Source organism: Anopheles stephensi, chromosome 3 (assembly GCF_013141755.1).
Source record: "Anopheles stephensi strain Indian chromosome 3, UCI_ANSTEP_V1.0, whole genome shotgun sequence".
Taxonomy (NCBI): domain Eukaryota; kingdom Metazoa; phylum Arthropoda; class Insecta; order Diptera; family Culicidae; genus Anopheles; species Anopheles stephensi.
Window position 1 is genome coordinate 59,764,842 of NC_050203.1, and position 27,289 is coordinate 59,792,130.

At 45.5% G+C, this 27,289-nt stretch overlaps 3 protein-coding genes across 5 annotated transcripts; 1 reads left to right on the forward strand and 2 right to left on the reverse strand.

Annotated features, from left to right (window-relative positions):
- The first annotated feature begins 93 nt into the window (after nucleotides 1–93).
- On the forward strand, nucleotides 94–881 carry LOC118509305. Its single transcript, XM_036049754.1, has 3 exons — nucleotides 94–276; nucleotides 341–579; nucleotides 666–881. Exons 1-3 carry the CDS (start codon nucleotides 195–197, stop codon nucleotides 849–851), a joined length of 507 nt encoding a protein of 168 aa, XP_035905647.1. The 5' UTR covers nucleotides 94–194; the 3' UTR covers nucleotides 852–881.
- Nucleotides 637–2,701, reverse strand: LOC118509304 (protein tilB). Its single transcript, XM_036049753.1, has 2 exons — nucleotides 2,148–2,701; nucleotides 637–2,063 (listed from the first exon to the last, which is right to left on the reverse strand). Exons 1-2 carry the CDS (start codon nucleotides 2,497–2,499, stop codon nucleotides 877–879), a joined length of 1,539 nt encoding a protein of 512 aa, XP_035905646.1. The 5' UTR covers nucleotides 2,500–2,701; the 3' UTR covers nucleotides 637–876.
- Nucleotides 2,702–3,325: 624 nt separating this feature from the next.
- On the reverse strand, nucleotides 3,326–27,046 carry LOC118509308 (phosphatidylcholine:ceramide cholinephosphotransferase 1-like). 3 transcript variants are annotated; one of them, XM_036049759.1, is made up of 5 exons: nucleotides 26,834–27,046; nucleotides 26,258–26,466; nucleotides 5,313–6,018; nucleotides 5,056–5,234; nucleotides 3,326–4,967 (listed from the first exon to the last, which is right to left on the reverse strand). In XM_036049759.1, exons 2-5 carry the CDS (start codon nucleotides 26,321–26,323, stop codon nucleotides 4,806–4,808), a joined length of 1,113 nt encoding a protein of 370 aa, XP_035905652.1. In that variant the 5' UTR covers nucleotides 26,324–26,466; nucleotides 26,834–27,046; the 3' UTR covers nucleotides 3,326–4,805. The 3 variants fall into 3 exon arrangements, with proteins under 3 accessions (XP_035905652.1, XP_035905649.1, XP_035905650.1); XM_036049756.1 differs by lacking the exons at nucleotides 26,258–26,466; nucleotides 26,834–27,046 and adding an exon at nucleotides 16,047–17,712; XM_036049757.1 differs by lacking the exons at nucleotides 26,258–26,466; nucleotides 26,834–27,046 and adding an exon at nucleotides 8,958–9,379.
- Between the last annotated feature and the right edge of the window lie 243 nt (nucleotides 27,047–27,289).

Here is a 27,289-nt window from a genome sequence, read left to right on the forward strand (position 1 = left end):
TGCAAGCTGTAAAATTTGAATTTAAAACGGTGGTGCGTTCATTTTGCCTGCACTGTAAAATGTCAACAAACAGACTGACAGTTGGGTTGAATACGGAGAAAAAAGGTAAACAAACGCATGTGTTGTCGGTAGATCGGAGCGGTAGTTAACGTGTGTTTCTTAAAGCATTGTAAACTCTGCATTTATTCTTTAAGATGTCTAAATCGCTAGTGAAAAAAGCTTTTGCACTAGCGGAACAAGATCTGCTAGCATCTTCATCCAAAAACAAAACAAATGGTAAATGCTGCTTCCTACGGTTCCGTCCGGTGCGCCATTTATAAGACAAGCGATTCCATTGCAGACAAAGCGACGAAACGGAAAGCAAGCGCCATGGAGCTGATACCACGACACCAGCAACTTGTAGAGTTGGTTGGAAAGAAAGGTAAAAAGGTGGAAAAAGATTTGATACGCCGCCGCGAGAAGCTCACCGTCACGGACGTCCGGAAACAGATCGCCAATCGGCGTGATCCTACAGAGGATAACATTAAAAAATTGCTAATGCTCACCACCTCCAACCTGGACGATGTATCGCGCGAAACGGTAAGATTGGCAGTTGGGAGTGGAATTGCCCGTGGAATTATTTTAACTTTCCCGGCGTTTTTTTTTTTTTTTGCTTTATTCGGTAGATCCTGAAACGTGCCCGCACTGGCCATTACGTATCGCGGGTACGCGTGCCAAAGGCAAACCGAAACAAATACGGCACCAAGATGGCAGAAGAGGATGAGCAAGGAGGTGTCGCCAGTGTATTTACTGAGGAAGATTTCGCTAATTTTGCTAAGGAGCTTGCAACTAGCGCATTGCTGCAGAAATAAAGCCGGTTAAGGTGGTTAAATTATCTTAAATCAGGTCCGGTACCTCGTCTTCGCTCATTCGGGTCGGGTTTGCACTGTTGTTGCTGGCATGGCAAATGTTCCGAATATCTACTGTTCCAGTTAGACCAGCGCCGGTGCGAGTTGCTGCCGTCTCTTTTACAGTTGAAGGTTTGACGATACGTTCAGGATTAAGCTTTGGCATCACGATCAACATGTGGCCGGTAGTCTCCGAACGTTGGCAGGTCGATCGATCCGTCTGGATGTCTTGTTTAAGCGCAAGCTGAAATATCTTACCTTTCACCGTTACGCGGACATAATTTGGTTGAGCGTCCACCGCTATCAGCGACGTATCGAGATACTTGTACAGATGTAAATCCAGCTCAAAACGATCCGGTTCATCGCGAAACTCGAAGTCCAACCGTGGTTCATTCAAACTGTACGGACGACCACAATCGGCGAAAAGTCTTCGCTTCCGTTTCTTCTCGCCCGGCCCGTCGGTCTCTTTCGACGAGCGATCTTTTGCTCGCCGGGAAAACTTTGCCATCTGGATGCGCGTTTCAGGGCAGTGTTCACTTTTCTGCTGCCAGAACTCGCTTGCCTTCCGCTCATCGTCGTCCGGCAGTTCGCTTACACATGCTTCCTGTTCCGCTATGGACTGCTGCACGCGAACCCGCTGCTCATCCCGTTCGATCTTGTGCAATGCTTCGAGCTGTACGATCCGTTCGCGCAGCGAAGAAAACTCTCTAGCGGCACGCAAACGCTCACTGCGCGTAATTTCCTTTCCATCGAGATGCTCCAGCTGGGGCAGAACCGTTATGACGTACTCCCGATAGCCGGGGAAATCTGTGCAAGGGTTGCCGGTGAGGAAGAGCTCGCGCAAGCTGTAATTCCCGCGAAGACTTTCAACACTCGTCAGCTCACCGACAAAATTCAGCGTTAGATCAAGCTTCCTTAATGCCTCGAGTGCTTCCAGGTTTTCGATGCGCTCGATATTGTTGATGGCCACATTGAGATATTCAAGTTTTTTCAAGCGATTTAAATTCTCTAGTCTAGGGATAAGGTTGGACTGCAGCAGCAGTATCTTAAGATCCCGACACCACCGGCCAACGTGCTCGATGCGTTCGATGTCCTCTTGGTGCAGCGAGAGTTCCTCCAGCGTACCGATGATGAGCTCGTTGTGCTCGGCTTTCTTGCGTATCAGCTGTTCCGTGACTGTTCCCGTGTGGGTAAAAGCAAAATAATTTGTACAATTCTGCCGAATATTATCCTTTCGGTGAATGGGCACAAAATACATACTTCTAACCATGTCTGCACTAGCTTTATTACACCAACTGTTATGAGGTTGTCCATGGCAACCGTTGATTTTATGCAACAGACGGCTGCTTGGTGAAGTGCTTTGAGAAATTAGAAGGTTCAAGTAGAGAGTTTCCAAAGAGCATGCGCGATTGCTATCGTACGAATAAATGCCTTGGAAATCCTTGTGCAGCTGATGAGGTTGAGGCAAAGTGAGAGTGTGGAACAAGTGGTCAAAATCGTTCGATTCTAAGCCAAGGTGGTTGGACGGACTCTTCTGCATATGCTGTTCAACGTTGTTCTGGCAGTAGTCAAGTGAAGCGCGATTTACTTCCGATATATCGAATTCCTTCATACTACAACCTCACATACGCCTCTAAAATATGGACTCTGTCCAAAACTGACGAAACCCTCTTAGCCGCTTGTCGAGAGGAAGATGTTCAGCCCCGTATGTGTGTAGAAGGGCAATGAAGAGCTCTAACACAGCGAATTAGACCCATCAGGCACCGGTGGGCTGGTCACGTCATGAAAATGACACCGGACGACCCACCCCGTAAAGTCTTCTTAGGCCGTCCACACGGACAGAGAAGGTTCAAATTGGGATGGAATGATGGCGTTGATGCGTCCCCCAAGACGGCCGGGATAATCGATTCGCAGATGACGGCCCTGGACCGTAAGTGGTATCGAGCATTGCAGCAGCAGGTCAAGACCACGAAGTAGTTCAAGCGCCGCCGGATAAGTAACTAAGTAAGTATCTCTAATTCCTTGGCTTGGAAAATAGTGTCGAAATTAACAGACAGCCATCTGCAGCGGTGTATCCTGATATGTCCGGGAGTCGTAGCTAAGCCATTATCGACTCTTGTACTGTTCAAGCGACGCGCAGATTACAAATGGTATCGCAATTATCATCATGATTAGAATTGTGCTCTAGGTAACACCGATCAAGATTGTTTAAAACCATCTTATCGCTCACTATTGGTACTTTCACTCTAGGTAATTGTTAATCAAACACGAGGTGGGAAAACCCCAGTCGAATTGGAGATTGCTTATCGCTTGTTGAACCATTCTTCAAACCAGAGCTATTATGTATTGATATCAACGCGCAAATACTCTCAACAACATCGCCCAATCGCACGCAGTCTAAAGTCATCAAAAACTATTATGAAAAGACAGGCATAAGATTAGAATTTTAGATTTTTCGTTTTTTTTTCTTCATCATACTTGCTTACATACTAAAATGGGGGTTTCATTTTCACTTTACAAGGCAGTTAAAGAAGGCACACGTGAGTTTTTTGTTTGGTTGATTTCAATTCAGGCGACAGTCGGTAGAGTTTCGGCGGTGAGGTGCACCGTGCGTACATCGAAAGGAGGGTGAAACAATATTAACAGCTCCACACACATGAACAACACCATTCTCAAGCAACGGACAGCAAATGAATTAAACTTCAACCAATCCTGCGTCTAGTGGTTCGCAGTTCGTCTTTCCTTAGGATTACTTCGCGCGTGTCTCACATCTCGAGAGGAATAGCTCGTCGTTGTTGCTAGGATTCAATGAGATTTAACAACCGAACACAATAGCATTTGATCAGAGTTTGCTGTGTGGTGTACATCGTTCGGGAAGAAGCCTTCGTTTGCCCTCTATACCGATGACCGATCGAACTGCTGCTGTTCCACCATTTCCTTACGAGTGGATCGTCGCTTGCAGCCTGCCCCGGTAGCCTGTGCTATCCGTAAATGTATTGAAAGGAACGCTAAAAAGCGCTTTAATTCTATTGTACACGGAGGAGAGAGAGAAAAAAACGCACAACGAATGAAAACCACCAAACGGAACGGCGGACACATTCCTTTTTTCGCTAGCATTGCGCTCGGCGCAATTTGTTATATCACATTGGTTTTCGCCGTTTGCTTCTGGTAAATGGCGTACTACCTTCTCTAATACACCCTCCCCTCCCCTTCTCTAACTAAAACTCGCAAATCCTCTTCTTACGCTACTGGAACTAAAACAATCTGACCTAAATCTGACTTGGTCTGGTTGTCTACCGAGTAAGACACCGAGTTCGTCTGCTCAAATTTAGCTGTCGAAAAACTGGGATTGCGTTGATAGAGAATTGTTTACGCGCCGGTTAAAAAAGAAAACATGGTAATTTACAACCGAATCGACAGATAAAGTTTTCTTCACCTAGGGAAAGTGGTGTGTGGAACTACTTTACAACGGACTTTGAATAATCGAAACGCTTATTCAACGGTATATGCGCGCGCCACACAGCACGCCTGTGTACAGATTCTAACAAATGTCTACCCTATATATCTATATCGTACCTTATTTAATGGGGTTTTTAAAGTCTTTTGTTTTTTCCCTCTTCTTTCCATCTTCTTATGGGCATCACGAATCAGATTCACACGGAGGAGCACCCTTGCATGCCACGCGCTCCTGGAACTGATTGTGCCCAATTGTCTTGTATTACACACGCACTAGGAACTGGATAAGATCTTCTATGGGAAACTATGGCGGGCACACGGTTGTGGCTCGCCTGCGCTTAGATAACGCTGTTCCGCATTAAACGCTTAATTCTTCCGCTGATGGGTGAGACCGTCAACCACAATGAGGTAAGAAGTGTCCACGATCAGCAGCCAACGGTGATGATGATGATGATGATGGTATCAACTTTCGCGCCCCGGCAACTTGGGCGACTTTTTCGTCCAGGACGCCGGCAGTGACAGGGGACAGTCGTACTGGAGCGGGATGGGGCCACGGACGTTGCGCTCAAAGTACCGGAAACCAAAGTACCACCATTCCCGTCCGATGTAGTTGTTGCCATTTTGCTGTAAACGAAGGACCAAACGTTGAGAATCATTTGATTTTTAAGAGGGAAAAACATTTAGCTTGGGTTTAAAAATCCTTCGTACATACCTTCAACAGTAAGCTATTGTTGGCAAGCGTGTGGTACGTCCAGAAAAGCCGCGTCGTCGCGTAGTACGCAATCAGAACATCGACTGTGTAGTGCCCGTGTGCTACCAGCACCATCACCACACCGGTCAAACTGGCCATCCAGTAGATCCAATGTATCGGCCAGAATCGTTTCGGTGAATCTGTTTGACGGGGGAAGGGCCATACCAAAATTATTAGCTCATAGCTCATTAGAGTCGTGAACATTCACCGTAACTTACATTCGGATATCACCAAATAGCCCAGCACAAGCGTCACCGTATGGCCACTGTAGATGTAATCGCCGCAGTAGATCTGCTTCCCGTTGATCGACAGACCCATGCCGGAGATTAGCTGAAACGCTCGTTTCACGATAACGCCCGCACTGCTCGCGTTTGACTTCGGGCTGCAGTAGTACGTCCGGCTGGACACGGGCAGCACCGTGACGTACATCGTTACCGACCGCATCATGTATAGCACGGACAGGAGCAGGAAAACGCGCCGCATCACGATGAACCGATGCTTGTGGAAGGTGATCAGCAGTACGCACGAGTTCACCACGACCATGATCAGTATTTCGCTCACATCGAGCGCCCAATCCTGGGCCTGCACCCGGTCCAGAAATGCATCCGGCAGCGGTTCGTGCGTGTCCCGGTCCGGCACGCGATCGTGCACGAGGGACAGCGACACGGTAGCAAGGAAAAAGTTCAGCGCCAGAAACACTAGCGCCAGTAACGTTTTCCCGATTTCCTTCGGGTAGCGCTGTTGATCGTCCCGCAGCGGTGACGGGGTGTCGATCTTGATCATAACGACATCGCTCGATGGACTGCCGGTGTCGGACGGTGGTGGTTGATTCTGTTGGTGGTATGGCGAACCGGGGTGTGTTGTATAGCCGGACGGATGGCAGGCGGCATTTGGGTTGTTGTAGTCGTATGAGTCAGGCACTTCCTGCAGGATATAAGAACGTCGAAAGCAAAGAACATTTAATTTACTTGTCTGTTACTTGGTTGTAATGATGTTTTGTTTGTGGGTTTTATTGTGGGTTCGCTTCCGGGAAACTGCACCGTTCGCTAAATAGTGCGCAGGAAATGCACTTTCCATGTCCACGACTATCTTATCTTCTGGTACGCACGGTCCTAGCTGTCGTCGTGCAATAAAATGGCGAAGAATAGGATCGACCCGTTCTCGACCCGTACTGCTGTGTACAGCGTTTTACCTCGGCAGATAGCTCGCTGCCATTTGTGGTGGCACAAAACGCAAAACAAATCATAAAACGCTATTTTGGGAGAGGTTTTTGAAAGCATCAAAGCAAAGTCTTGTTTGCATGTTGCTGTTTACCGTGGTTAGTGAAGATAACGATCGCGATAGAGGAGGAACAATCGTATAACAGGTTGAGTATTGCTAGATACAACCATATAAAGATGTTTTCCCTACCATCGTTCCTGGATGAAGCGCATAATATGCAGATGCGGAGCTATCGAACCTCATAAAGATTAAATGATCTTCGTGAATACCTTTGTCGAAGGTATTTCAAAAAGAATTAATTTAATATTACACCTTCTACGCACGCGTCGACGACTCAGTCGAGCTGGATGAATCACCGTGCTTTCATTGATCGGTGAACATCGTAAAATTCCGCAACCACCATTCACAGTATCGTCATTTGTATTTTTCTTAATCCTTGCGCTTTTGTACTGATCCCTTGCGTGGCATATACTTCGCCAGTAACGTTAATTCACCGACAAGATATCACACGTACCGGATAGCTTTTCTTTATCATACTTATTCAACAACAGGCGGCTGTTCGGCAAAAAAGTGTGTACACCAATCTTATCGCCTTCCATTAAATCCTACTGATCCTGATCCGGGTGTTTTTAGCTGCCCCGCATATGAATGACATCTATGTTTCAAATGAAGAACAAAAGCCAAACGCCAATCGAATTGCTACCACAAAGCGGGATTTGCACTGCCTGTGAGTCAGCAGCGGGTGTCGAAAGACTACGATACTGTTGCTTGTAGAATATCCCGGATTTTTTTTTGCTTTAGCACTACAACCTCTAGTGGAATCTTCTTGCCATATCTCGCGTCCTTAACTTGAATTTTAGGCTTAAGTGTGAAGAGATAGCCCCCACCCACGGACACTCATTTTTGCAACTGAGTTACCCAGAAGGGTATATTTTTCAGACTTTTTACTGTAAGTATTCATTTATTTATTATTTTTAATTATTATAAGTAATTATTACAACGATTTCTCCCATTTTTGCTTAACTTTTACCTAAAATTAAGGTAACTCAGTAGCGAAAAGTGAGTGCCGTGAGTGAGGGGGGGGGGGGGGGGGCATCTATTCAGACTAACCGAATTTTATCCTTAACTAGAACATCAGGCCTTGGGGTGGTCCGGTAGCCGAAGCGATAGTGGCGCCGATCTTCTCACAAGACAGGACTGGAGATCAATTCTAATTCAAGACCGTCGCCTCTCTCTCTCCTTACGCCAGGGCTGACTACTTTGCTACGGGTTAAAATTAAGTCACAGAAACAGAAAGCCAGAAATGGCAGGCTCTCCCCCTAGGCCTTTACAAGGTTGATGGGTGCCAAAGAAGAAGAAGGAGGGAGATAGGCATTCCTGCGTACGGAGAGAGAGAGAGTCCTGGTCCTGCCGTGTGAAAATCGGCGTCCTAGCGTCTCGGCAAATCGGATCTACCTTTTTGATGGATGAACCACCTTAGGGAAAAATTACGGGAAACTAGAAGGCAAAGACCTCTTGAGGTTGTAGAGCGAAAGAAGGATTTTCTTGTACTTCTCCATACCACAGTCACACCTGCAATGCCTATGTATATTTTGATAAATTATACATCTAGCATTATAGAATTAGAAGTGTGATTGAGATTAAAAAGACAAACTGAAAAGGATCGTATGTATGGCAGTACGGATGCAACAAGCTTGGCGTAATGCGGTCCATCTACAAATCCTTTCTGCTATTTACACACATACTCACTCAATCCAACCGCTCGATATCGTGCGCAATGTACGTGTGTGTTTGCCCCTTGTTCGGTATCGATGGAGTGGAAGTGAAACAGGATTTTACATAAAAATGTTCAGACCAAACACGACCACTCTTGCAAATTGCATCCTTTTCGATGTATAATAATCACCACCACCAGCCTAAAACAAAATGTCTCCCTTCTTATCGGACCAGAACCGATTGGTGCTAGTACTAGTATCTTTATGGTCAATCGGCCCGCAAGATAATGTAATTTCTGGCACCCGGCGAAGCACTAATAACCATTGATCGATGAGTCGATTTGCTACCTTTGATTGGGCTGCCCGATAAATCAACGTCCCTTTGCTTTTGACACATGCATCCAATCATCGGACAAGCGCAAAAAAAGGCGTGCGCAAGTTTTTTTTATAAGTCAATGAAACACGATCACCTCTTGGTAGCACGGGAAAAGTTATTCCTTATGCAAATTGGTGATGGATATCGTTTACGCTTCACAGGAGCCTCCTACTACCGAAGGTGTCCTATTACTACAATTCCTCGACTAGACACTGCGACACTAGTTTGTGGTGTAGTGTTGTGGCGCTAGACGTTTCTAGAGTGTTCACCTTCACAGAGAACGATCGTACACACAGCTCATCCGGACAGCAATGCGATTACCGAATGGCGTCCGACCCCCCGCGTCCGAGTGAGTGTCGGACAGGCCATGAACGTTTTTCCTTATCATTTACACACCACTATCACAACATTCCAGCTTTTGTTTTACGTTTTGTTCCTCACAGCAAGGAAGAATTGGTGTTTTGTTTGCATTGCACCGCTGATGGTTTTTTGCTGGGACATCCTTCCCCCTAAAACGCTCCCAACCAAACCCGAAACACTTGCACACTTGCCTGGCACGGAAAGTAGCTCCAAGGATACACACTGTACGTGGCCGAAAGCCTCTGTATGATCTTTGTCGAGGGCCATGCCGTCTTGAGGATCACCTTCATCGTGCGCAGCGGATAGACACAACGACGGATGATCGCATAAAAACGGTCTTCTGCCGGTATACACACCACCACTCCGATGCTTTTTTTGTTGTTGTTATTATAGTGCAGGAAATAAAAGGCGCAAAACAAGATCGAGGTCGCGACTGTCAACCACAGCAGCTACTAGAAAGGAACAGTGCACTCGACACAAGCGCACCAGACCACACAACCGACGCACTGAACAGTTCTACCGCGAGTGGTTCTTGTGCGCGAGAGCTACGCGGTATTTGCCGGGCTTAGCGACCGGTCCCTCGGTGTGTGCGTGACGGTACGATCTCGTCATCAGCCTGCTGTCGTCATAGTGTTGAATCAGCATAAAAGCGATCGTGGGGAGCGTTGGGACTCGTTAGCGCTGAGTTACCGGGTTTTGGGTAGGCTTCTGTTTTGCTGCTGCCGTAGCCTTATCTGATTACAGTGTGTTTGTGTGTGCTGGCGGCTAGAAGGTGGAGTGGGATGTTGGTATTGTAGTGTTTTAAGGGTACTCCACACAGGCAGGAACGGGTATCAAATCCCATCTGGACCCGGGTACTGACTATCCAGGCAACGTGAAGTCATCTAGTGTGGCCTTCTTAACTTAACGACCAGCCAAGAGAAGAAGAACAAATAATTTGAGCAAATAATTTACCCAACCCAGCAAGATCTTTAACAAATCAAAAACGTCCCCATCCTCTATCTGCTCTGTTTATCCTGCTAGTCGTATTTAATTTTCTTTATCGCCCTCGGCAGTTTGTACAACTCATTGCCCAGGTACGGTGCATACTGTATCCAACACACCGAGACGGCCACGTCCAGGCCAGAAGCATGGAGGCTAGGTAATGCCGGGAAAGGTGTGGTTGACGTTTACCGCAATGTTGATGCAGCTGTCACAGCAGACCCCGCGAAGGCATTCATATTCGTCCGGACGCGTGTACGTCGCGGATGATAACATCATTATCAGAACTAGATAAAATAATCTCGCTCTCCATCTACGGTGGGGGGCCGCGCACGTCAGACAGACCGAGGTGGATAGGTTATCGTGGAACTTCTTTTGGGAACGAATTAGCAAGCAACGAGGCACGCACGCACGAGCTCAGTGCAACGGCGTTTTTTTTTCAGCTGCTACCGTACACGGTTGCTGTCGGTAAGAAGATAATGCTCGTGTCCTAAAATCGGTAGTAAGCAGCAGGGAGTGTACCATCATCATCGCTCGCGTATTGCCCCGTCGTAAATAATACACGCCTTCTGAAAAGGCCGAGATTTGGGCAAACCCACACCCGCTGTCTCTGGCAGCAGTGGAATGTTCTTTAGCTACGTTTACACCTATGTGTACACTCTGCTCAACGGCCCACTTCAATGTAACAGCTTGTAAGTAGTAAACAGAATTATTATCACCATCCACATCCACTGGCATTCGCACATTGTTGGACTCTCGTGACCAGCAACCAACCACCTTCACGTTGCTCTTCTCTTCTTGTATCTGATTCATGTCTTTCAAACGATCGGACCTTGATTGACTGATAAATATTGATTTGACATCTTTGCAGTACACACCACCAAGCCCCCGGGAAGGTACGAAGATCGGTTTGTTTGAGGCTTCGTAACGATTAGATGATCAACTTAACCCGGGTGTCACGAAAACACAACGAATTACCTCGGACATTAACATACAGCGCGTCGCGTTTTTTGGAATATTCCACCCAACATTATCGCACGCATCAGATGGCAAACCGGCGCCATGAGCATCATTAACCCCCCGGAACCGGCGGAAAGGTATCGAAAATCAAACTAATAACCGTTGTCCATTGTCCATAGGTTCCAACTATTCTGTATGATGGTATGATGTATGATGGTATGGTATGATGTCGCCCCCTTATGGCCAAAGGTACAACCGATCGTGACCTTACATGGCATGTGATGTTACAGAGCAGAGATGACAGTAAAACAAAGGGCACCTCATTTCGTTCTACTTACACACACACACGCAAGATGCGATACGTGCAGATAAAGAATGGGAGACCATGAGGTACAACACAACTAATTGATGGTTATGATAGCGTATGACTTAATGTTCATCAGGGCTGACAATAGGCAGATTATGAGGAGGGTGCATGGGGAGCTAGTAATTTGACTTATCGTTAGACCATAAAACTACTCGAAACATTGTCGAGTTAAATAATGCATCCCCCTGCCAATTCATTTCATCCACCCCTTTTACGCGTTGTACTGAATGAAGCTGTCCTACCTGCTTCCAGAAGCGATCTTGAATTATTCAAACGCTAGAGTACACGGACTTGTACTTGGAGGAGCACTATCGCGCTGCGATCGACGAGATGGAATGCAAATAGAGCAAACTCTTGCTTTCAATCATCAATTCATGAAGTCGTTGTGCTAATCTATCAATTGCGTTTCACCAAAAGATAGGTGTGCTATTTCTGGTTCATGTAGTAATTTTCGTAAATCGCAAAAAAAGACTCCTCTTATCACTTGTAGTAACGTAGATAATGTTCTTCATGCCCCCTAGAGAGCGAGAGAGTGAGATTGGCGCGTAAGCTTTTCATTTTGATTGAAGCTAGCAGTCACTCTGCAGCGCAAGTCATCCATCTTCAGCCTTCAAATTGTCTCACTTCGCTTGTTGAGTCCGCGCGCACCAAGTCCGCGCTTAGTGCACGAGCACCGAAACGTGTTCAGAAGTGTTGTGATGCTGCGTCTTCTCGCTCGGACAGTTGGAGATGATGCGCGGAACTTGATCACTCAACTGTGTGGCCTTGATGTGGGATACAACGATGCGCGGTAAACGATAATGACTATAGCCGTGCGGACTACTTGTCACTCTCATCTGGACCGCGAGTGCAGGGAGCGTGTGTGATGATACTTAGTGGGCTCTATTTGACTACTTATCACCTGCGCTTGACGTTCGCTGGGCTGGTACGTAGGACTTACGGCTTATGATGTAGCAACCGTATGATGTGTCTGTTGTGCTGTCGTGTATAAGCTTCATGTCTAAATTGATCAATTGCTTGATATTGTACCGTGTGTTGTCAACAATCGAAGTAAAAATAGGGACAATCGGACACATTTCATTAACACTGCGCACCCAACCCAATCGCGATCACGTAGGGTCGCTATCGAACAAACGCTTCCATTCAACCGCAAAACGCTGGTGTGTCCATTAGTACCATTAAAATGAGGGTTACAAAAAAGTGCAATGACTAATGGCGTGTGCACATTTGCATTAGCGTTCGCTTCCTTCCGTGCCACCGAAAGCGGGTATCTATCGACTAATGAATTATTCACCGTCCCGGTGGCCTCCGCCCCTAGCTTCGGAATCCGGAGAGTCATGACAATCTCTTTCCGTACTACTGCGGAATTGTTAGCGAGCTGTGATGGTATGCCGATCAATCTGTAGCTCTATCTACACACAATCGGAAGTGTGTGCCCTGGCTGGCGGATTTAAACGATTTGTTTTCAGCCGCGTGTAGATTGGTTGACAAATGGAGACACGCGCTATCGATAATCTTTCGCGTCAATACTGCTGCTGCTGCTACACCGTCGTAGTGGCCTTCACATCGGCACCGCACTCGAACAGCTGCTGCTGGTCAGCTCCTGAAGCACGCATTTCAATCTGTTCCGGCGATCGATATTTATATTCGCAACGATCTGACGGCACTGCAAACGAATTGCTAATTTCCGCACTCATCGGTGTCCGAACGGTGTACGAACTCAACGCCCGCGACCGCTGTCAGCTGTGTGTGGTGCAGCTGACTAAACGACTATCAGTAAACACCGTTACCCCCGAACCCAGGGAACGATCGGAATACGGAACATCGGTCGAGGGACGGGGTTCTATAAATAATTATAAACCAACCGCCCATCTTGCTACCCCAGCAGCGCCAACCGTGGAGAACGGTCCCCCGTTCATCAATGTTTCATTATTTGAAATGCGCGTCGATCGTGTGATCGGTTGATCGCCAACAAAGACAGCGCTGGCTTCAGCAGCTCGAAGTTCAGCCGACGAACAAATGGTCCCGGGGCGTGAAACAGTGACGTATAGCAGTGAATCCGATTTGCCAACCACAGCGCGATATTAATTAGCTTCAATTGATGCTCAATAACAAATTCATTCCCTTCGTCAGCACATGCGGTACTGACCATACGGCGTCAAGCCGTCATAATCGAAAATAAATAAATAAATAAATAACAAATTCATTGCACTCAAAGTCGACCAATAAGTTCTTCTGAGTCCGTGCGTCTGTTGCGTTGGATAAGTTGCAAAACAAACCGATAAATGATACAAGAGCTTGTGGTGTGGTTATCGTCCATCTTGCAACGAAAACGGAAGCTAAGAACGTTCCACATGTGAGCAATGTGTTGCTTGTTTCTGACTACCAACCTGCTGTACCGCATGAATGGGACGCGATTGACTGGAATCTGGTTGCACAACATCGCGGCACCGGTGATTATCATAGTGACGACGGAGATCATACAGCCAAGGACGCACTACTGCAGCATTAGTGTCTCGGTTGTCTCTAGCCGAAGGTGCTGGGTGGCAGTAAAAACAAGCGTATACGCTCGCACGGTACACGCGGTGTGTTTGCTACTCAAGAGATATATTGTGTTAACTTGGTTCAAGTACACCTCTTGAAGGCAGCGGACTAAGTGGTTACATGCTGCTACTTATTTGTTCTGGTCACTGGGAAAAACGCTGTGTCGTCTAGGGCAGTGGTTTTGAAACGTATGGATGTGTAACGATATTGTGATGATTGCTACATGGTATATTCAATATAAGAATTAAAACTAAAGGATAAGGCTGGATAAATTTAAATATTTGTTCACTATCTACTTTCCTTGTAGTTGGAAGATAAACAATCGTGATCATATTATATCGATCGTCATCGTATTGGATGACTTTTTCGTCAGTAAAATTCAACTCTTTGTTGTATACCACTTCACGAACCGTAAAGCGTGGCCCTAGGGATTGGATTGAGGATCAATGCAACGAAGATAAAGTAGATGTGCTTGCCGGAGACTCTGACCGCAATAGAGCTCGTAGCAAAGTATCTGTTGACAGCGATGATCTTGAGGTGGCAGAGGAATACTGCTATCTTGGTACGGTTGTTGTAACATCGGATAATATACTCAACCGCGGCGACAATGGTGCCGGCCTTCAAACGGCAGGACCGGGGTTCAAATCCCATCCGGATTGTTCCCCCGTAGTGAGGACTAACTATCCAACTACGTGGAAGCATTAAGTCTAGTAAGCGATAAATGGTAGAAATGACCTTTTAGGCCTTTAGCCCAAGAAGACAGATAGAGTGAGAATTGTTTCAAAAAAAATCTTACAAACTCCTACAATCTTAGACTGTGCTGACGCAGGACACCTTAACTTCTCTCCAACTGCTTAGTGCGGATAGTGCTGGCATTTCCTTTCGATATGCTCGACCTACAGCCGGTCAAGAAAAGGATCATGAGAGGCATGAAAAGTCTTAGTAGAAATCTAGTAGCTAAATCCAGAATGTGTTTGGGATTCTCTTTCAGGCAAGGTGTGTACCAACGTGTCATTATCGCTAAAGGTTAGACAATTACATTTACCAATTAGCAAACACGTTTAGGAGGGCAGATGGCAGTACATTCCTAGCTGCTTTTGCTCAGAACTAAGAGTGCTGGTTCAAACTATATCTTCAAAACCATGAAAAAGCAGACAAAGTGAGAGGCGGGCAAAGAAAAGCGGATCTCACCACCGTCAAAACATCTCGTACAAGCCAATCTCCCGAGCCATGAGCCTGTTGCTGGTTAACCGCAAGAGTTAAAAAAACACACAAAAAGGTTTCACATTACTTTCCCTACGCCGACGAAGCCGCCTTGCACGCGAAACAATTTCATTCAACTTGTGCTCTCGCCCAAGTGCCGTTTCTAGAACTTTGTTCCGAGCGCGTGAATCACCACGAGCTCGAATGTTGGTTCATGTTGAAAGCGAGCGAGAAAAACAAATAAGTAAGGATGAGAGTGTTTCGCGGCTTACAGGAAAATCCCTGGAATTGACCGTGTTTTGGTTGGACAGATTTTTAAAGAAGTGGAGGTAAATAAAAAAAACTGAACCACCACATAACGCGCGACATCGATTGCATTTTGCGTTGGCGCAATTCGTGGTGAGGTTGTGGAGGGTTTCCTTTTTCTTTCGATTTGTGTGGCTTCCGGAACGGGGGAACTCAGATGGTTGTGGCGACTACTACCTCTACCTGCCACTACGACGGCAACAGAACCGGCCATGATGACTATGGAAAATATGCGTCGTCAGTAGTTGCGAGACTTGGCGCCCATAACAAAAAAAAACCCTAACCCATTCACCCATATTACTATTCAGCTTGACTCGGCAGTCAGCTTGACATAATTTTTGCGGCGTAATTTTCCACAATATAATAGAAAGAACACGAGCAGCTGCTGGATGGCGTGCGTCGTGGATACTACCTCCCCCAGTATATATTTCGTTCTATTTTGACCCATAAAACGTACGATCATCTCGATCCTTGGCTCACGCTGGGGGAGAAAAACGGGAAAACTTACTACACCCACCGGACACCAACCGGGCCCACCGAGACGGCAGTAAGAGGTTGGTTGGTGGTGGCCGAAGCGTGATTTCTGTTTATTTATGCTCCTCCCTATGAATGAGTCACTTCGTTCTGTCGAAACATTCTGTCGAGGTTTATTTTTGGGACACGTGAACTCCAAATTCTAGCGAGCGTCGGAAACCGGTCCACTAACGATCAGATCAAGCGCGCGCTGATCATGCCTGTGGATAATCGTTGGAAGTTGTATTCATCTTAAAGGCGTCAACGTCTCTTCCGTTCGAAGAAACTAAGTCCGAGCGGAATAGTCGAGAAACGACGGCCGGTACCTTGCGTCACATAGTCACCGGGTAGTAGCGGTAGCAGTACCCCAGCTGGGTACCGACCCGTTTCCCTCCCTACTACTTACTTCATAGTGCAGCTTGCGGAATGTTGAACAGTTGCTGTATAGTTTCTCGTACACGGCCCTCAAGGTGCCTCCTCCCGGCTTTGCTTTCGGTGCGTAGTACGACATCGTCGCGAAGGAGGAAGCAGAGACAACACACACACACTCACACTGAGACACACGCACAAAGGCACAGTTTGTTACAGCTGACCCAACGGAAACCCTTCTTATATCGCTCCTGCTTTTCTAAGGTCGTTCGGCTAGACAATTTTCGAGTTCACGGAATTCTATCCTCAACGAACCGTAATTCTCGCACACACACACTCGCTCACTCACACGCTCAAACGGCTATCACGAGGAACGCGGAAGACGACCCTTCCAAAAACTGAAGACGTGCGTCTCGCGTGTGCCTTGAGCGCCGAAATGGATATTCCGGGGTTCTGTTTTTTTTTTTCTTTCTTGGAATTTCTGTTCGCTTGGCCGATATATCCACGGTACTGAAGCACGCACGATCACGGCTATCGTAGCAACATTGTACCATTGACTGGTTGTCACGAGGTTCCAACGGGTGCCCTCGTTTTAAGCTTCTTCTGGGCGCAATTATGATGCGTACCGTGTGTTTCGTAGGTCGGTCGGTCGTTAGGGATGGTTCAAGATTCCTGCATCGCAAACCGTCCGTAAGTTCATTGCACGCACGCACGCACACTATAGACACCCCTTTTCCTTTGGGAGAAATGCGCTTGGTTGTATGCACTCTTCGTACGATCGTCACTGGGCCACTGAATGCAGGCGCGCACAGGGATGCCCTTTTACCTCGGGCAACTTCTTTACTACAACTGCCCACTATTGTTGTTTTCTTATCACTCGCTCTCCCAATGTACGTTTATCACCTTCCACGGGGGAACTTTACCCAGTTTGCCTTCCTACCGACACGCAGGCACTGTGAAACGGTACTGGACCGTTTGTCTGGGTATTATTGATTGGCTTTATCGCAGACACAACAACAAAGCCGAAGATGTAACACAATGCTTGCGGGTACCCCGTTTTCGAGAAGAAACGCTCGCTTGCTCTAAATTAAATGATTCAAACATTCACTCTCTCTCGCTCTCTCTTTCGCTCTATTGATGACGCTATTTCCTTCGCACACGCACAAACAGCAGCAGCTCGATGGAAAAACACGTACGCGATCGCGCGCGTTGGTACGGAGATCGACGGTCCGACGAGAGTGGCAGACTGCTCGTACGGCACGCTTAGCAAAGCCGCAATGTGCCGGCGAGTTCGAAGAACAACCTTCAAGTAATACGCCGCGGAAACCAAACAATCGCTGCTGCGTACCCCGTAGGCGCTCGCGTTACAACTGCTAAGGTAGCAGTGGGCACGAAACCTCCCGCTACACTCATGCGGAAAAAAATAAATTTAAATCAAGCCGGTCATAAGGCGTTTTATTGCAAAGCTATGCTGCGTATGGATTGATGTTTTCGAAAATTTATAATTTTTATACTTTATGCTCCGCGAAATGGAATTTTGCCCCACGTTTCCTTGCAACTATCTTTTCCACTCACGCGAACTCTTCGCGGTCTCTGTGTGTCCGTTACATCGCGTCAACAACGCTCAATCGTGGCACTCGTGAGAGAGGAAAAGGAACCGTCCAGATGCAGGCCGCGATCGGACACTTGTTTGGATTCTTTCGGTTGCAAAAGCATCGAGCTTAGTGATGGATTTTCACGTTTAGATATTTTTTTCAACTTGAACTCGTACTTTTGATGATACATACTGCTAATGATTTTATATCTAAATAATTTTAAGCATCGTATCAATGTTTCTTTACAGTCATCTTCCCTAGGAGCTTTGAATCGCCCGTGTATAAAATGGAAAGCAGAATGTTCTATACAGGTTTGACACCCTTGATCGTTGGATTTGTAAACAAACCGTACGCACCTTTCTATCTCTTTTACTCTACCTAGTCGTATTAGTGTTGCTATTGCACATTCGCTGAACCATTTTTTCAAAATCTCACAAGAAACCCAAATTGTAGCTAAATTCACCACTTCACTAGTATTGACCGCCGGCAGATGCAAGCAATTTAAACTCAACATTTACCTCGCCCGCTGATTATTACCGTAATAGTTCCCCGTGTTACCCGTCTCTCTCACTCTCTCTGCCAACAGATTCGTTTGATGTTGTTGTTGCGTAGCATTTTTCCAACTTTCTCTCCCATTATTCCCAACAAACACGCGGCGTGTTCCACGGAGATCTTTCGAGAGTTTCTCGCCGGCGACCGATTTCCGGTGTTTTTGTTGCAACCGTGCATTGGTGGTGGTGGTGGTAATGGCTGAGCTGTAAAACTATTTTTCAAGCATCTTTTTCTATTCCCACTGTAGATGCGTCAGCTAATTTGATGGCCAGAGCTGGTCCGGGATGGGGGTTGAAACGAAAGGAAGCACGGCACGAGAGCGCGTGTGAGTGTGTGTGTTGCAGCTGCTGCAGCGATCGCGGAAGCGCTGCAACGCGTTGCACCTTCTTGAGAGGGTGAGTGCATTCATAGATCGGGTTCGGGATGTTGGAATGCGCTGTCTGGTGAATGCCCTATGCATACGTGAAGGAAATTAATGGTGAATTCCTTCGCGCTGCATTTAATCGAATCAATCGGGGATTGAAATGAAAACGATCGATCGTTTTCTCGCAACTGTTTGAAGTGCACCTTGACAAAGTATTCTTCTTCTCGAATAACACATTTCGAACAAGCACTAAGTTAGTGTTGTGCACTTTATTGCTGATGCAACAATCGCAACGGAAACATGCCATTGAACTAGTTCCATAAACTTCTCGAACACCAGCCGGGTGAAATCCAATTACGTTTCAATCATTGGAGCGATGTTCACTTTTCCAGCCTTCAAGTTCCATTCCTACGCAGCATTACACTCGATAACGCCACCTCGATGAGTAAGCGTCTGGCGTAGTACCAGCACACATTCCAACGGAAAGAACAACCGTACAAACATGAAACAAGCCGGCAAATGGTTGTGGAAAGGAAGGAAGAAGCATCCATTTTCATATTGCCTCCGCTCGGGAAAGTTGAACCGTAAAGTGAAAATCTAAGCCACACTACTTATTGGAAGATAAATTATTCATTAAAGGGTTCTACCGGTGAAGAACGGGAGAAAAAGGGTGTAGAACATGGGTAATTGGAAATTGAATCCTCACACTCTTATTCGTGAGCTCATGATTTTGTAATTACTGCCCGTGGTACCGTAGTTGGGAACTGGAAAGTTTGTCTGGTAGAAGTACTACTTTTTCCGTATGATTTAAATGCTGAAAATAGTACGGCAAAGTTGTCGAACCTTAACCGAGGCTGAATTCTTCAATACGACCCACTTCATGACGATCATGCGCCATCAGTGACTCATCGTCTGTGAATTCGCTTGTGCAGTCACTTTGTTACAAATGGATTGTGTTCTGACTTTATAGGCATATATTTGTCATAGAAATAATAACGGGTCAATCATTCGCAAACAACTCACATGTTTGAAATAATATTTAATAATTTGAAAAAGTAGTTCAACTCACCATGACATCAATATTGCTGGCGAATGTTATAAAACATAGAAAAAATGACAAATAGCTTCACCAACACAGTTTCACTCCACACAAGAATGTAGCAAAGGAGAATCAACAATCACTAATTTCAATCAATTAGCCGCAACAGCCGGAAGCAGCCGTCCGACGTCCTGTGCAGTAAACGGTGTAGCTGGTCGCTGCAACACAGCAGGAAGTGAAACCGAATGGATTAAAAGCCTTCGTACAGATTGGCACCTAGTTGTTGTAACCCGCATTCCCGGCATTTCCCGAAGGAGAAAACGGGCCAAAGGAAAATCGCACGTTGCGTCAAAGAAAAAACAATGACACCGTTAGAAATATGGACGGCGAAAACGGGAAAGGACATTCACCATTACCGTCACGCACGGAATATCGTCCTGGGCAGTGGAATTGGCGTTTTGCCCCGTGAGCAGACAAAATAATTGCGGTGTCGCTTCCGCGAGCCGTGGTCGTGCGGTTTCTTCCTTGACCTAATTCGCTGGCCGGTCGGGGCGGAGTGACAACCGGGAAGGACCGGAAGGCACAATCCTTTCGATATCCGCTTTTTCCGCCCCATTATCCTTGTGGTCCGGTCAATCGTGGTCAGCAACACACGCGAACACGTTCGCGCTACAGGTTTTTCCCCCGTTTTACGGTTATACTCAGCGCGTTTGTGCCAACAGCGATGACCCATTGACCGGCAAGCCCTTGCAACACATATACCCTACAGCGTAGGGTAGCCCTATCCTTTGGCGGATATCATTCTGATCCTTCCCTGGTGAGGAAGGCACACACACACACAGACACACAGACACTCAGACACACATTGACGTATCCAATTTGGAACTGTTCCACCCAGTCGGTGTGCAGCTGCGTGCTTCATGATTGATGGTGATAAAAAAATAATATATTGTGACATTTTCGGAAGATTGCTGCCCACGGGGTTGGAACATCAGCAAATACAGAAGTTAACGCGGTTACGGCAAAAGATCACGCAGTAAATTGGTGTCCTATTGCGTTTGGTATGTGGAAGAGCGATGGAAGTTAAATATTATAATCTAAATATACTTCTAATATACTAAATATTATAAGAAGTTAATATTACAAGTGTAGCTAGTAATTGAAAATGCATGAGTAATTACGACTCAGACGACCGAGAATTCTTTTAATTATTTCTATGTTTATTTAAGGATCTGTCTCTTAGACTTTGATGTTCTCTTAAACAAAATTTTGTTTAGCATATTGTAGCTTTTAGTATTTTTTTTTAAATTCGGAAAATAATTACTCGCCACTCTCCCAGCATCGGACCGTCATACTTAATAAATAAAATAAAAATATAAATGCTCGCCACTATCTACTTATTCTTGTCCCGTTCCCTTACTACCATTAGTAATTTATCATAGAAGAATCCGATTATTGTACATCATCAACTGACACACCTTAGACAATTAGATCCTTCCAGAAGGAACCAAACTGTTGTGAAGCCGTTCACAAGAATAGTTTCTTCGGAACATTCTCGCATGAACGGCGCATAATAACAACGTTGAGCAAGTATCATTAATGTGGCCAGCACTGGCTACACCTTACGATGTCCCTCCTTACATTAATGAGCTAAGGATAAGAATGAGAGTGAAGAAATGACAATTTCTCAGAATGTGTATGATTTACAGGACGGTCATCAAGAATGTCCACCGTGACTGCTAATGACATGCAGATGTCTGTTGTGTAACATTCCGGTGCTTTCCAGGAGAACTCATCCATTTTTAGAGTATTAGAAGTCAATAGTGTTTTAGTCGTTACACGAAAAACTCGTTGTGCAACGGGTTAACTGAACAGTAAAATATTCCGTAACATGACATGGCAGAAATGTGAAGGTGTATAAATGATCATGAGAAATTTTGAGAAAGGGCAATCGAATTCCTTCCGCGACAAGTTTTCTAGGTATATGAGGCCTCTTTCGACCAGGTAGATCTAGTTGGGGTTGTCCGCTTGAAATACGGCAAGACCGGGATTCAAATCCCATCCAGACCGCCTCCTCGTACGCAGGGCTGACTACTTTGCTACTACGGGTAAAATCAAGCAACAGAAAGCCAGAAATGGCAGGCCAAGACCTCTAGACTAGAAGAACTCTTTAATAACAAGGTCTTTTGGCAAATAAGGCTCCTAGAGATCTCCTAGAAATCCAATATAGTTTTTTAAAGGTTTTTTTGGTTGTTTCAGCGACTCATTTACGAAATTAAATCGAAATTTTACCGCTTTGCTGAGTGATCATTGAGAACATATGAAAGAACTGTATAACACCTCCTCAGAAAGTATTTTCTCCAGACTCTACCTATCATTCGTCTGTTTTGATTTTCCGTTACTACCTGGGGAAAACAAAAAACTGTTGACGGCGTATAATAAGCACTGCAATAAAATGCTGTGTCTTTCGGGTTCTATTTTTACATGCTCTAGGAACACAAAAAAAGGGGAAACAAACTGGGAACGCATAACGCGTCCGTCCTATTATTCCGTTGCACCTGAGGCACACGGGTGGCGGCGTGGAGTTGACCTTTAAGCGTCGAAGGGAAACGTAATGTGGCAAAGGTAGGGAAGATATGGTCCACGGCACAGTTTAACGGCGGTTTGGCTCAGTATCTAGGCGGAAGGTTGGTTTACGTTTTGGCTACCTCTTTTTATGGACCCGTTTTGCTTCCGCTGTGAAACGGTTCCACTTCGTGGCACTTTCCATCAGTACGGCATGTTCCAAAAACTAAACTACAAAGCAACAAAAAAGAACCACATTCGTATCACATTTCTCGTACGAGTTAAGGTTTTGATTTCTAATATGTTTCCGTGTTTTAAGAATGCAGCTCTTAAAAATCGTTTTCATTTAACTTTTTAAAAGTATTCCTATATTAGTGAATCAACCTACAAGCTAATACAAAAAAGAAGTGAAACAGTCAGCGAATACAGCATTCACTGACCTTACTCTATCGCACTCTACCGTGTCAGCAACACAAGACATGCAGATAACGCACACGTACAATCGCATATTCGTCTTTAGACGTCACACAGAAATAGCCAAGATGGGGAAAAAACTTAACCCAAATTTACGAAGAAATTTGTGCCGATAAGACGGTACGTAATATGGTAGCCCAGCCCACACGGCACTGTTATCATTTCCGCAAAGGAATTACACAGCCGCCGGGAGGCTTACGCTAATGGCAGTGACTGGCGCTTTCCCCCTCCCCCCAATAGGGATGCATGGGCGTCAGATGATTCATCGTTCGAAGGTGTGTGCTCGCCTTGAACGCTGCCAGTCGGTCGTATGAATCATTGACCGATCTCTGCGCGGCGGGAGAGCAGTTAAATCATCCGGCTAAAAGCGTGCATCACGCCAACATCCGAGATGACGGATCGACGGGCGAAGTGATGAGGATCATCGCGTATTCCTAGAACACAGATAGGCCTTTGATGTTTACTAGAGTGATGCTATTGGTGATGCAGTGTGTTTTTTCTTTAAGCTTCTAGTGTTGCCAAGATGTATGTTTGGATGGATTTTATTACATTTTCAACGTTTTTTCTTTCATTATTGGGCAACTTAAGCAACGCTATAGTTTTCTGGGATGGTCCGGTGGCAGAGGCGATAGCGGCTCTGGTTTTCACTCAGCAGGACCGTGGTTCAAATCCCATCCAAACCGCCTCCCCGTACGTAGGGCTAACTACTTTGCTACGGATAAAATCAAATCACTGAAAGCCAGAAATGGCAGACCGAGGACTTTCAAGGATGTAGTGCCAAGGAAGAAGAAGAAGGTTAGCCATATCCATACACACCACGACAGAGGTCGTCCAAAACTTCACCTATCTGTGGTGAAAAATCAGCACCGACAACAACATTGATGTTGAGTTACGCGCAAGGGTGCTGGCTGCCAACCGGTTATACAACAGCCTGAGGAATCTTCTCCACTTAAAATACCTGTCGCGATGGACGGAGCCGTAGGACTGTACAGAACATTTATAGTCCCAGTACTCACATTCGCCTCTGAGACGTGGACTCTGTCCAAAACTGAGGGAACCCTCATAGCCGCGTTGCTATAAGGAAGATGCTCAGAAGGATTTTTGGCCCCGTATGTGCTACAATGAAAAGCTCTACGAGTTGTAGGATGATCTCACCATCGTGCAGTGAATTAGACTCGCCAGGCTTCTGTGGGCTGGTCACGTCATGAGAATGACACCGGCCGATCCAGCCCGTAAAGTCCTTTCAGGCCGTCCGTGACACGGACAGAGGAAGCGTGGTAGGCCCAAACTGAGGTGGAGTGACGGGGTTGATCCGTCCTCCAGAACGACCGGCATTTTTTCGTAGTTTCAATCTAAAAACTCTTCTTCCTCTCTTGCTTTGAATCGATCATCGGTCGACTTTTTACTATTTTTTGTCATTGATATAGTAAATTAAGAATACTTTTAAATTCTGTATAAAGTGCAATATTAAGGTTCAGGGGCCTTCAGCTACCATTTCTGCGGTTTGTCCAAAATATTTTGCCAAGAGAATGGCACCGGTTTAATTTAATTTATGTCCTGCTATAAATAATTCATAAACGGACGAAAAATTAGTTCCGTGACCAAATTAGTATTTAAACACATGTCGAAACTTAAGCGCACACACAAACACAAGCAAATTGTTTTAATTTTCCATCGATTTGGCAAGCAATTTTGTGGTGCAATTTTTGGATTCAAAATAAATGTCCACACGAAGCGTTCGATCAAATCACTCCAAATCATTTTCCTACCCATACAGCCACACAACACGGTTCACGATACACACACACGGTTGGTTAAAAGCCACAAGACCCACGTGAAAGAAAACGAAAATCTCAAGATCAACGCACTGCTGGTGGAAACTCTGGCGCAATAACTTTGTATCATTTATGACGCCTTTTTTTTTGGCATGTGGTGGTAATGGTGGTGGAAAAATGCCTTACACGCCCATGTGGCGTTGTTGATGAACGAAAAACATCCGCCCCGTACGGGCCATGTGGCCTTCACCGGCGAGAAAGATTCCAGAGGTCTCGAAACGATCGAGAGATTTGAGCGCCTTGACCAAAACCCACAACCACACCAAGGCCTTACGAGTGAACCATCCAACAATAGAAATTGTTCACACATTATCAATATTGGTAGAAAAACATTTGGTCGAATAGAAAAGAACCATTCACGCACAATCTTAAATGGAGTCCAGTATCATCTGTTCGATCAAAAATGTGCTATTTTGAGCAGCATTCTCATGCCCGTGTCCCATTCAATTCCTACATCAAATCTGTTTTATTTGTGTATCGTTAGTTTTTTTCCCCTACCGTCTCTTCTTAATGCTAAAGTCAGCTGTCGTGGAATTCCGTTTACGTTTTTCCTGTGCTTCCCGGATGGTTCCTTCTCTCTGCACAGCATGTCAGCATGTTTATGAATGAAATTTAAAAATAGTCCCATCGTTCGTTTCGAACCGGTTTGCCGAAGTTGAACGTAGGACAATTTGCGTACTTGTGTTTCCACCATCCCCCGAACAGTTCCTGCCCAGTTCTCGGCTCTATGCCTGTGTGTGTGTGTGTGAAAATCGAGGGTAGATTATTCATTCATAGCAATGCTTTGTTATGGGAATGGGCAAAGGACATTCCGAGGAATCAACGGCGCTTACCCGCAACCGGAAACCATGACGGGTTTAAAAAGGAGCAGCCAATTTAGAATCGGTTATGTGTCCTTTCCGGTGTTTGGAGTTGGAGAAAAAGTGTGCGGTGAGCTATTAATAGCAAAGCCACATAATTAGACAGCAAATTTTCGAATGCAACGTGGAAGGAAAACTGGACGTTAAGAGAATTAGGCTAATAGCTTCTTATGGGGTTTGAGTATTTGAAAGCCTCAAAAGGTATTTAACAAAGAGTTTTACAATATTTTGGTAGGTTAGGTGACGTTTTGACGATTTCTTATCCTTCGTCTTTCTTTTTTGGCTCTTAAAAAGCTCTTGGTCTACCAGTTATTGGCTTGCTTGATTTGATTATAACCGTAGCTAGTTGGCCCGGCATGACTACTCAGAAAGAGGTCGATAAGTCGTACAGACCTTGTTTCGCACACAAAGAGCCGCTTTAAGAGAGATTCGATACTGGATATTGTATTATAATGCCCGAGAAGCTGAATTAAAGCCTCCAGTGTACATTAAAAATATGAAAGACTTAGGCATTAAAATATTATATACCCTAGTGGATTAGCGTAATCATGATGCTTTTAATGTGAATCAGTAAACTAACCTTCATCAAGCTGTTTTCTGTACCGTTTCTGTACATGATTTCATAACTTGATGTATTGCACACATTAAAAAAACGGCCGCATTGTGTTGCAAATGCTGGTTACCTGTATGCAGTTGATATGAGCTGTTTACAAAATCAACCAAGAAGCAATAATAACATGCTAAACCTAAACCCTTCCAATACAAAGGTGCGCCAAGCTTCTGGCGTGTACCGGCTTATCAGGGTGTGCTCAATTTGCAACGCATAATCAAAAGAGCCTTCGAACCAAACACACCCCGCTTTTTTTTCGCCCTCAATTCAATTCTGTACATCAGAGTGGATTGTTTCTGGATACAGCATAAAAGCACATACAAAAAAAAATCGCTTTTTTGGTTCTCTACTTACCATTACGACGGTAGAAACATCCAACACTGAGCTGTTCTTATTACTGCCTCTGGTGTTAATTTCCATGTTGATGACTAACTACTAGCTCTCGTTTTTTTGGCGCTGTCTGTTTTTCCGGGTGTTAGTATATTCTCCAAATTGGTTCAGCTTCACTGACGAATCTCTGGACGCCCTCGACAAGCTTTCCTTTGGGACAGGGATGACGACACCTGTGTATACAAACAATACACCTGTACGAACCGGCACCGCTCGAGTACGGCTTACTACGTAGCTAGGCACTAGCTATTTTTCTTTGGCACAAACGCTCAAACGTTTTGCCAAGCGATTGACGAGCGGTTTTGCGAACGATGACGGTATGATTCACATTAAGGCTTATTATAGAACACTTAACAGCTTGTACATTTTGGCATTCTTTTTTGTTGTAAGCTACAACAAACTCAAGGCTTCTTCCCTAAACAGTATGATGACTGTTCAACAACACAAGAACACACACACTCCCGGCACAGAATGATTCGGTTTTTACACAAGGCACAATACGTAGTAACAAAAATGGTGGAAAACAAATCAATTTCATACAACAAACTTTCTGCAATATGGTGCTAAAACCAACACACGCTAGCGGTGGTGGCGCGAATATGAAATGCAACAAAATTGCAGCAACGCTTCTGCTGCCCACGACCGGTACCAGCTACTTTTCGATTTTGACTGAACGTAAACAACGACAGCGTGCGCTGGCACAGCCGTTGCCTCTCGTGAACGCGTGCAGCGTACGTCATCGGCGCTGGGCGTAACGCAATCGCGAAACGGTCTCTCGTATCGTTGGAAAGGGTGTCGATGGAGCTGGGGATGGAGGAATCTGGGTTGTGGAGGCGGCAATTGCGTAGGTGTCGTCATTATTGGAGAATGGTGGAAGGAGTTTGATTACGGTTTTTTTTGGGTAGAATTTTGACTGTAGAGTTGATATTGTGGGAATGGATACTTAAACACTTGCAAAATCTTTACCTGGTTGAATATTACTCATTATTTTACTTA

What these genes read in the sequence shown, in the direction of transcription:
- LOC118509305 (XM_036049754.1), top strand. Translation starts at nt 195, where the DNA reads ATGTCTAAATCGCTAGTGAAAAAAGCTTTTGCACTAGCGGAACAAGAT. An exon ending in ATCCAAAAACAAAACAAATG is followed by an intron (nt 277 to 340) that starts GTAAATGCTGCT and finishes ATTCCATTGCAG; the next exon opens with ACAAAGCGACGAAACGGAAA. An exon ending in ACGATGTATCGCGCGAAACG is followed by an intron (nt 580 to 665) that starts GTAAGATTGGCA and finishes TTTATTCGGTAG; the next exon opens with ATCCTGAAACGTGCCCGCAC.
- LOC118509304 (XM_036049753.1), bottom strand. Translation starts at nt 2,499, where the DNA reads ATGAAGGAATTCGATATATCGGAAGTAAATCGCGCTTCACTTGACTAC. An exon ending in TAGTGCAGACATGGTTAGAA is followed by an intron (nt 2,064 to 2,147) that starts GTATGTATTTTG and finishes ACACGGGAACAG; the next exon opens with TCACGGAACAGCTGATACGC.
- LOC118509308 (XM_036049756.1), bottom strand. Translation starts at nt 16,151, where the DNA reads ATGTCGTACTACGCACCGAAAGCAAAGCCGGGAGGAGGCACCTTGAGG. An exon ending in CTATTTGGTGATATCCGAAT is followed by an intron (nt 5,235 to 5,312) that starts GTAAGTTACGGT and finishes CCCGTCAAACAG; the next exon opens with ATTCACCGAAACGATTCTGG. An exon ending in ACAATAGCTTACTGTTGAAG is followed by an intron (nt 4,968 to 5,055) that starts GTATGTACGAAG and finishes CTTCGTTTACAG; the next exon opens with CAAAATGGCAACAACTACAT.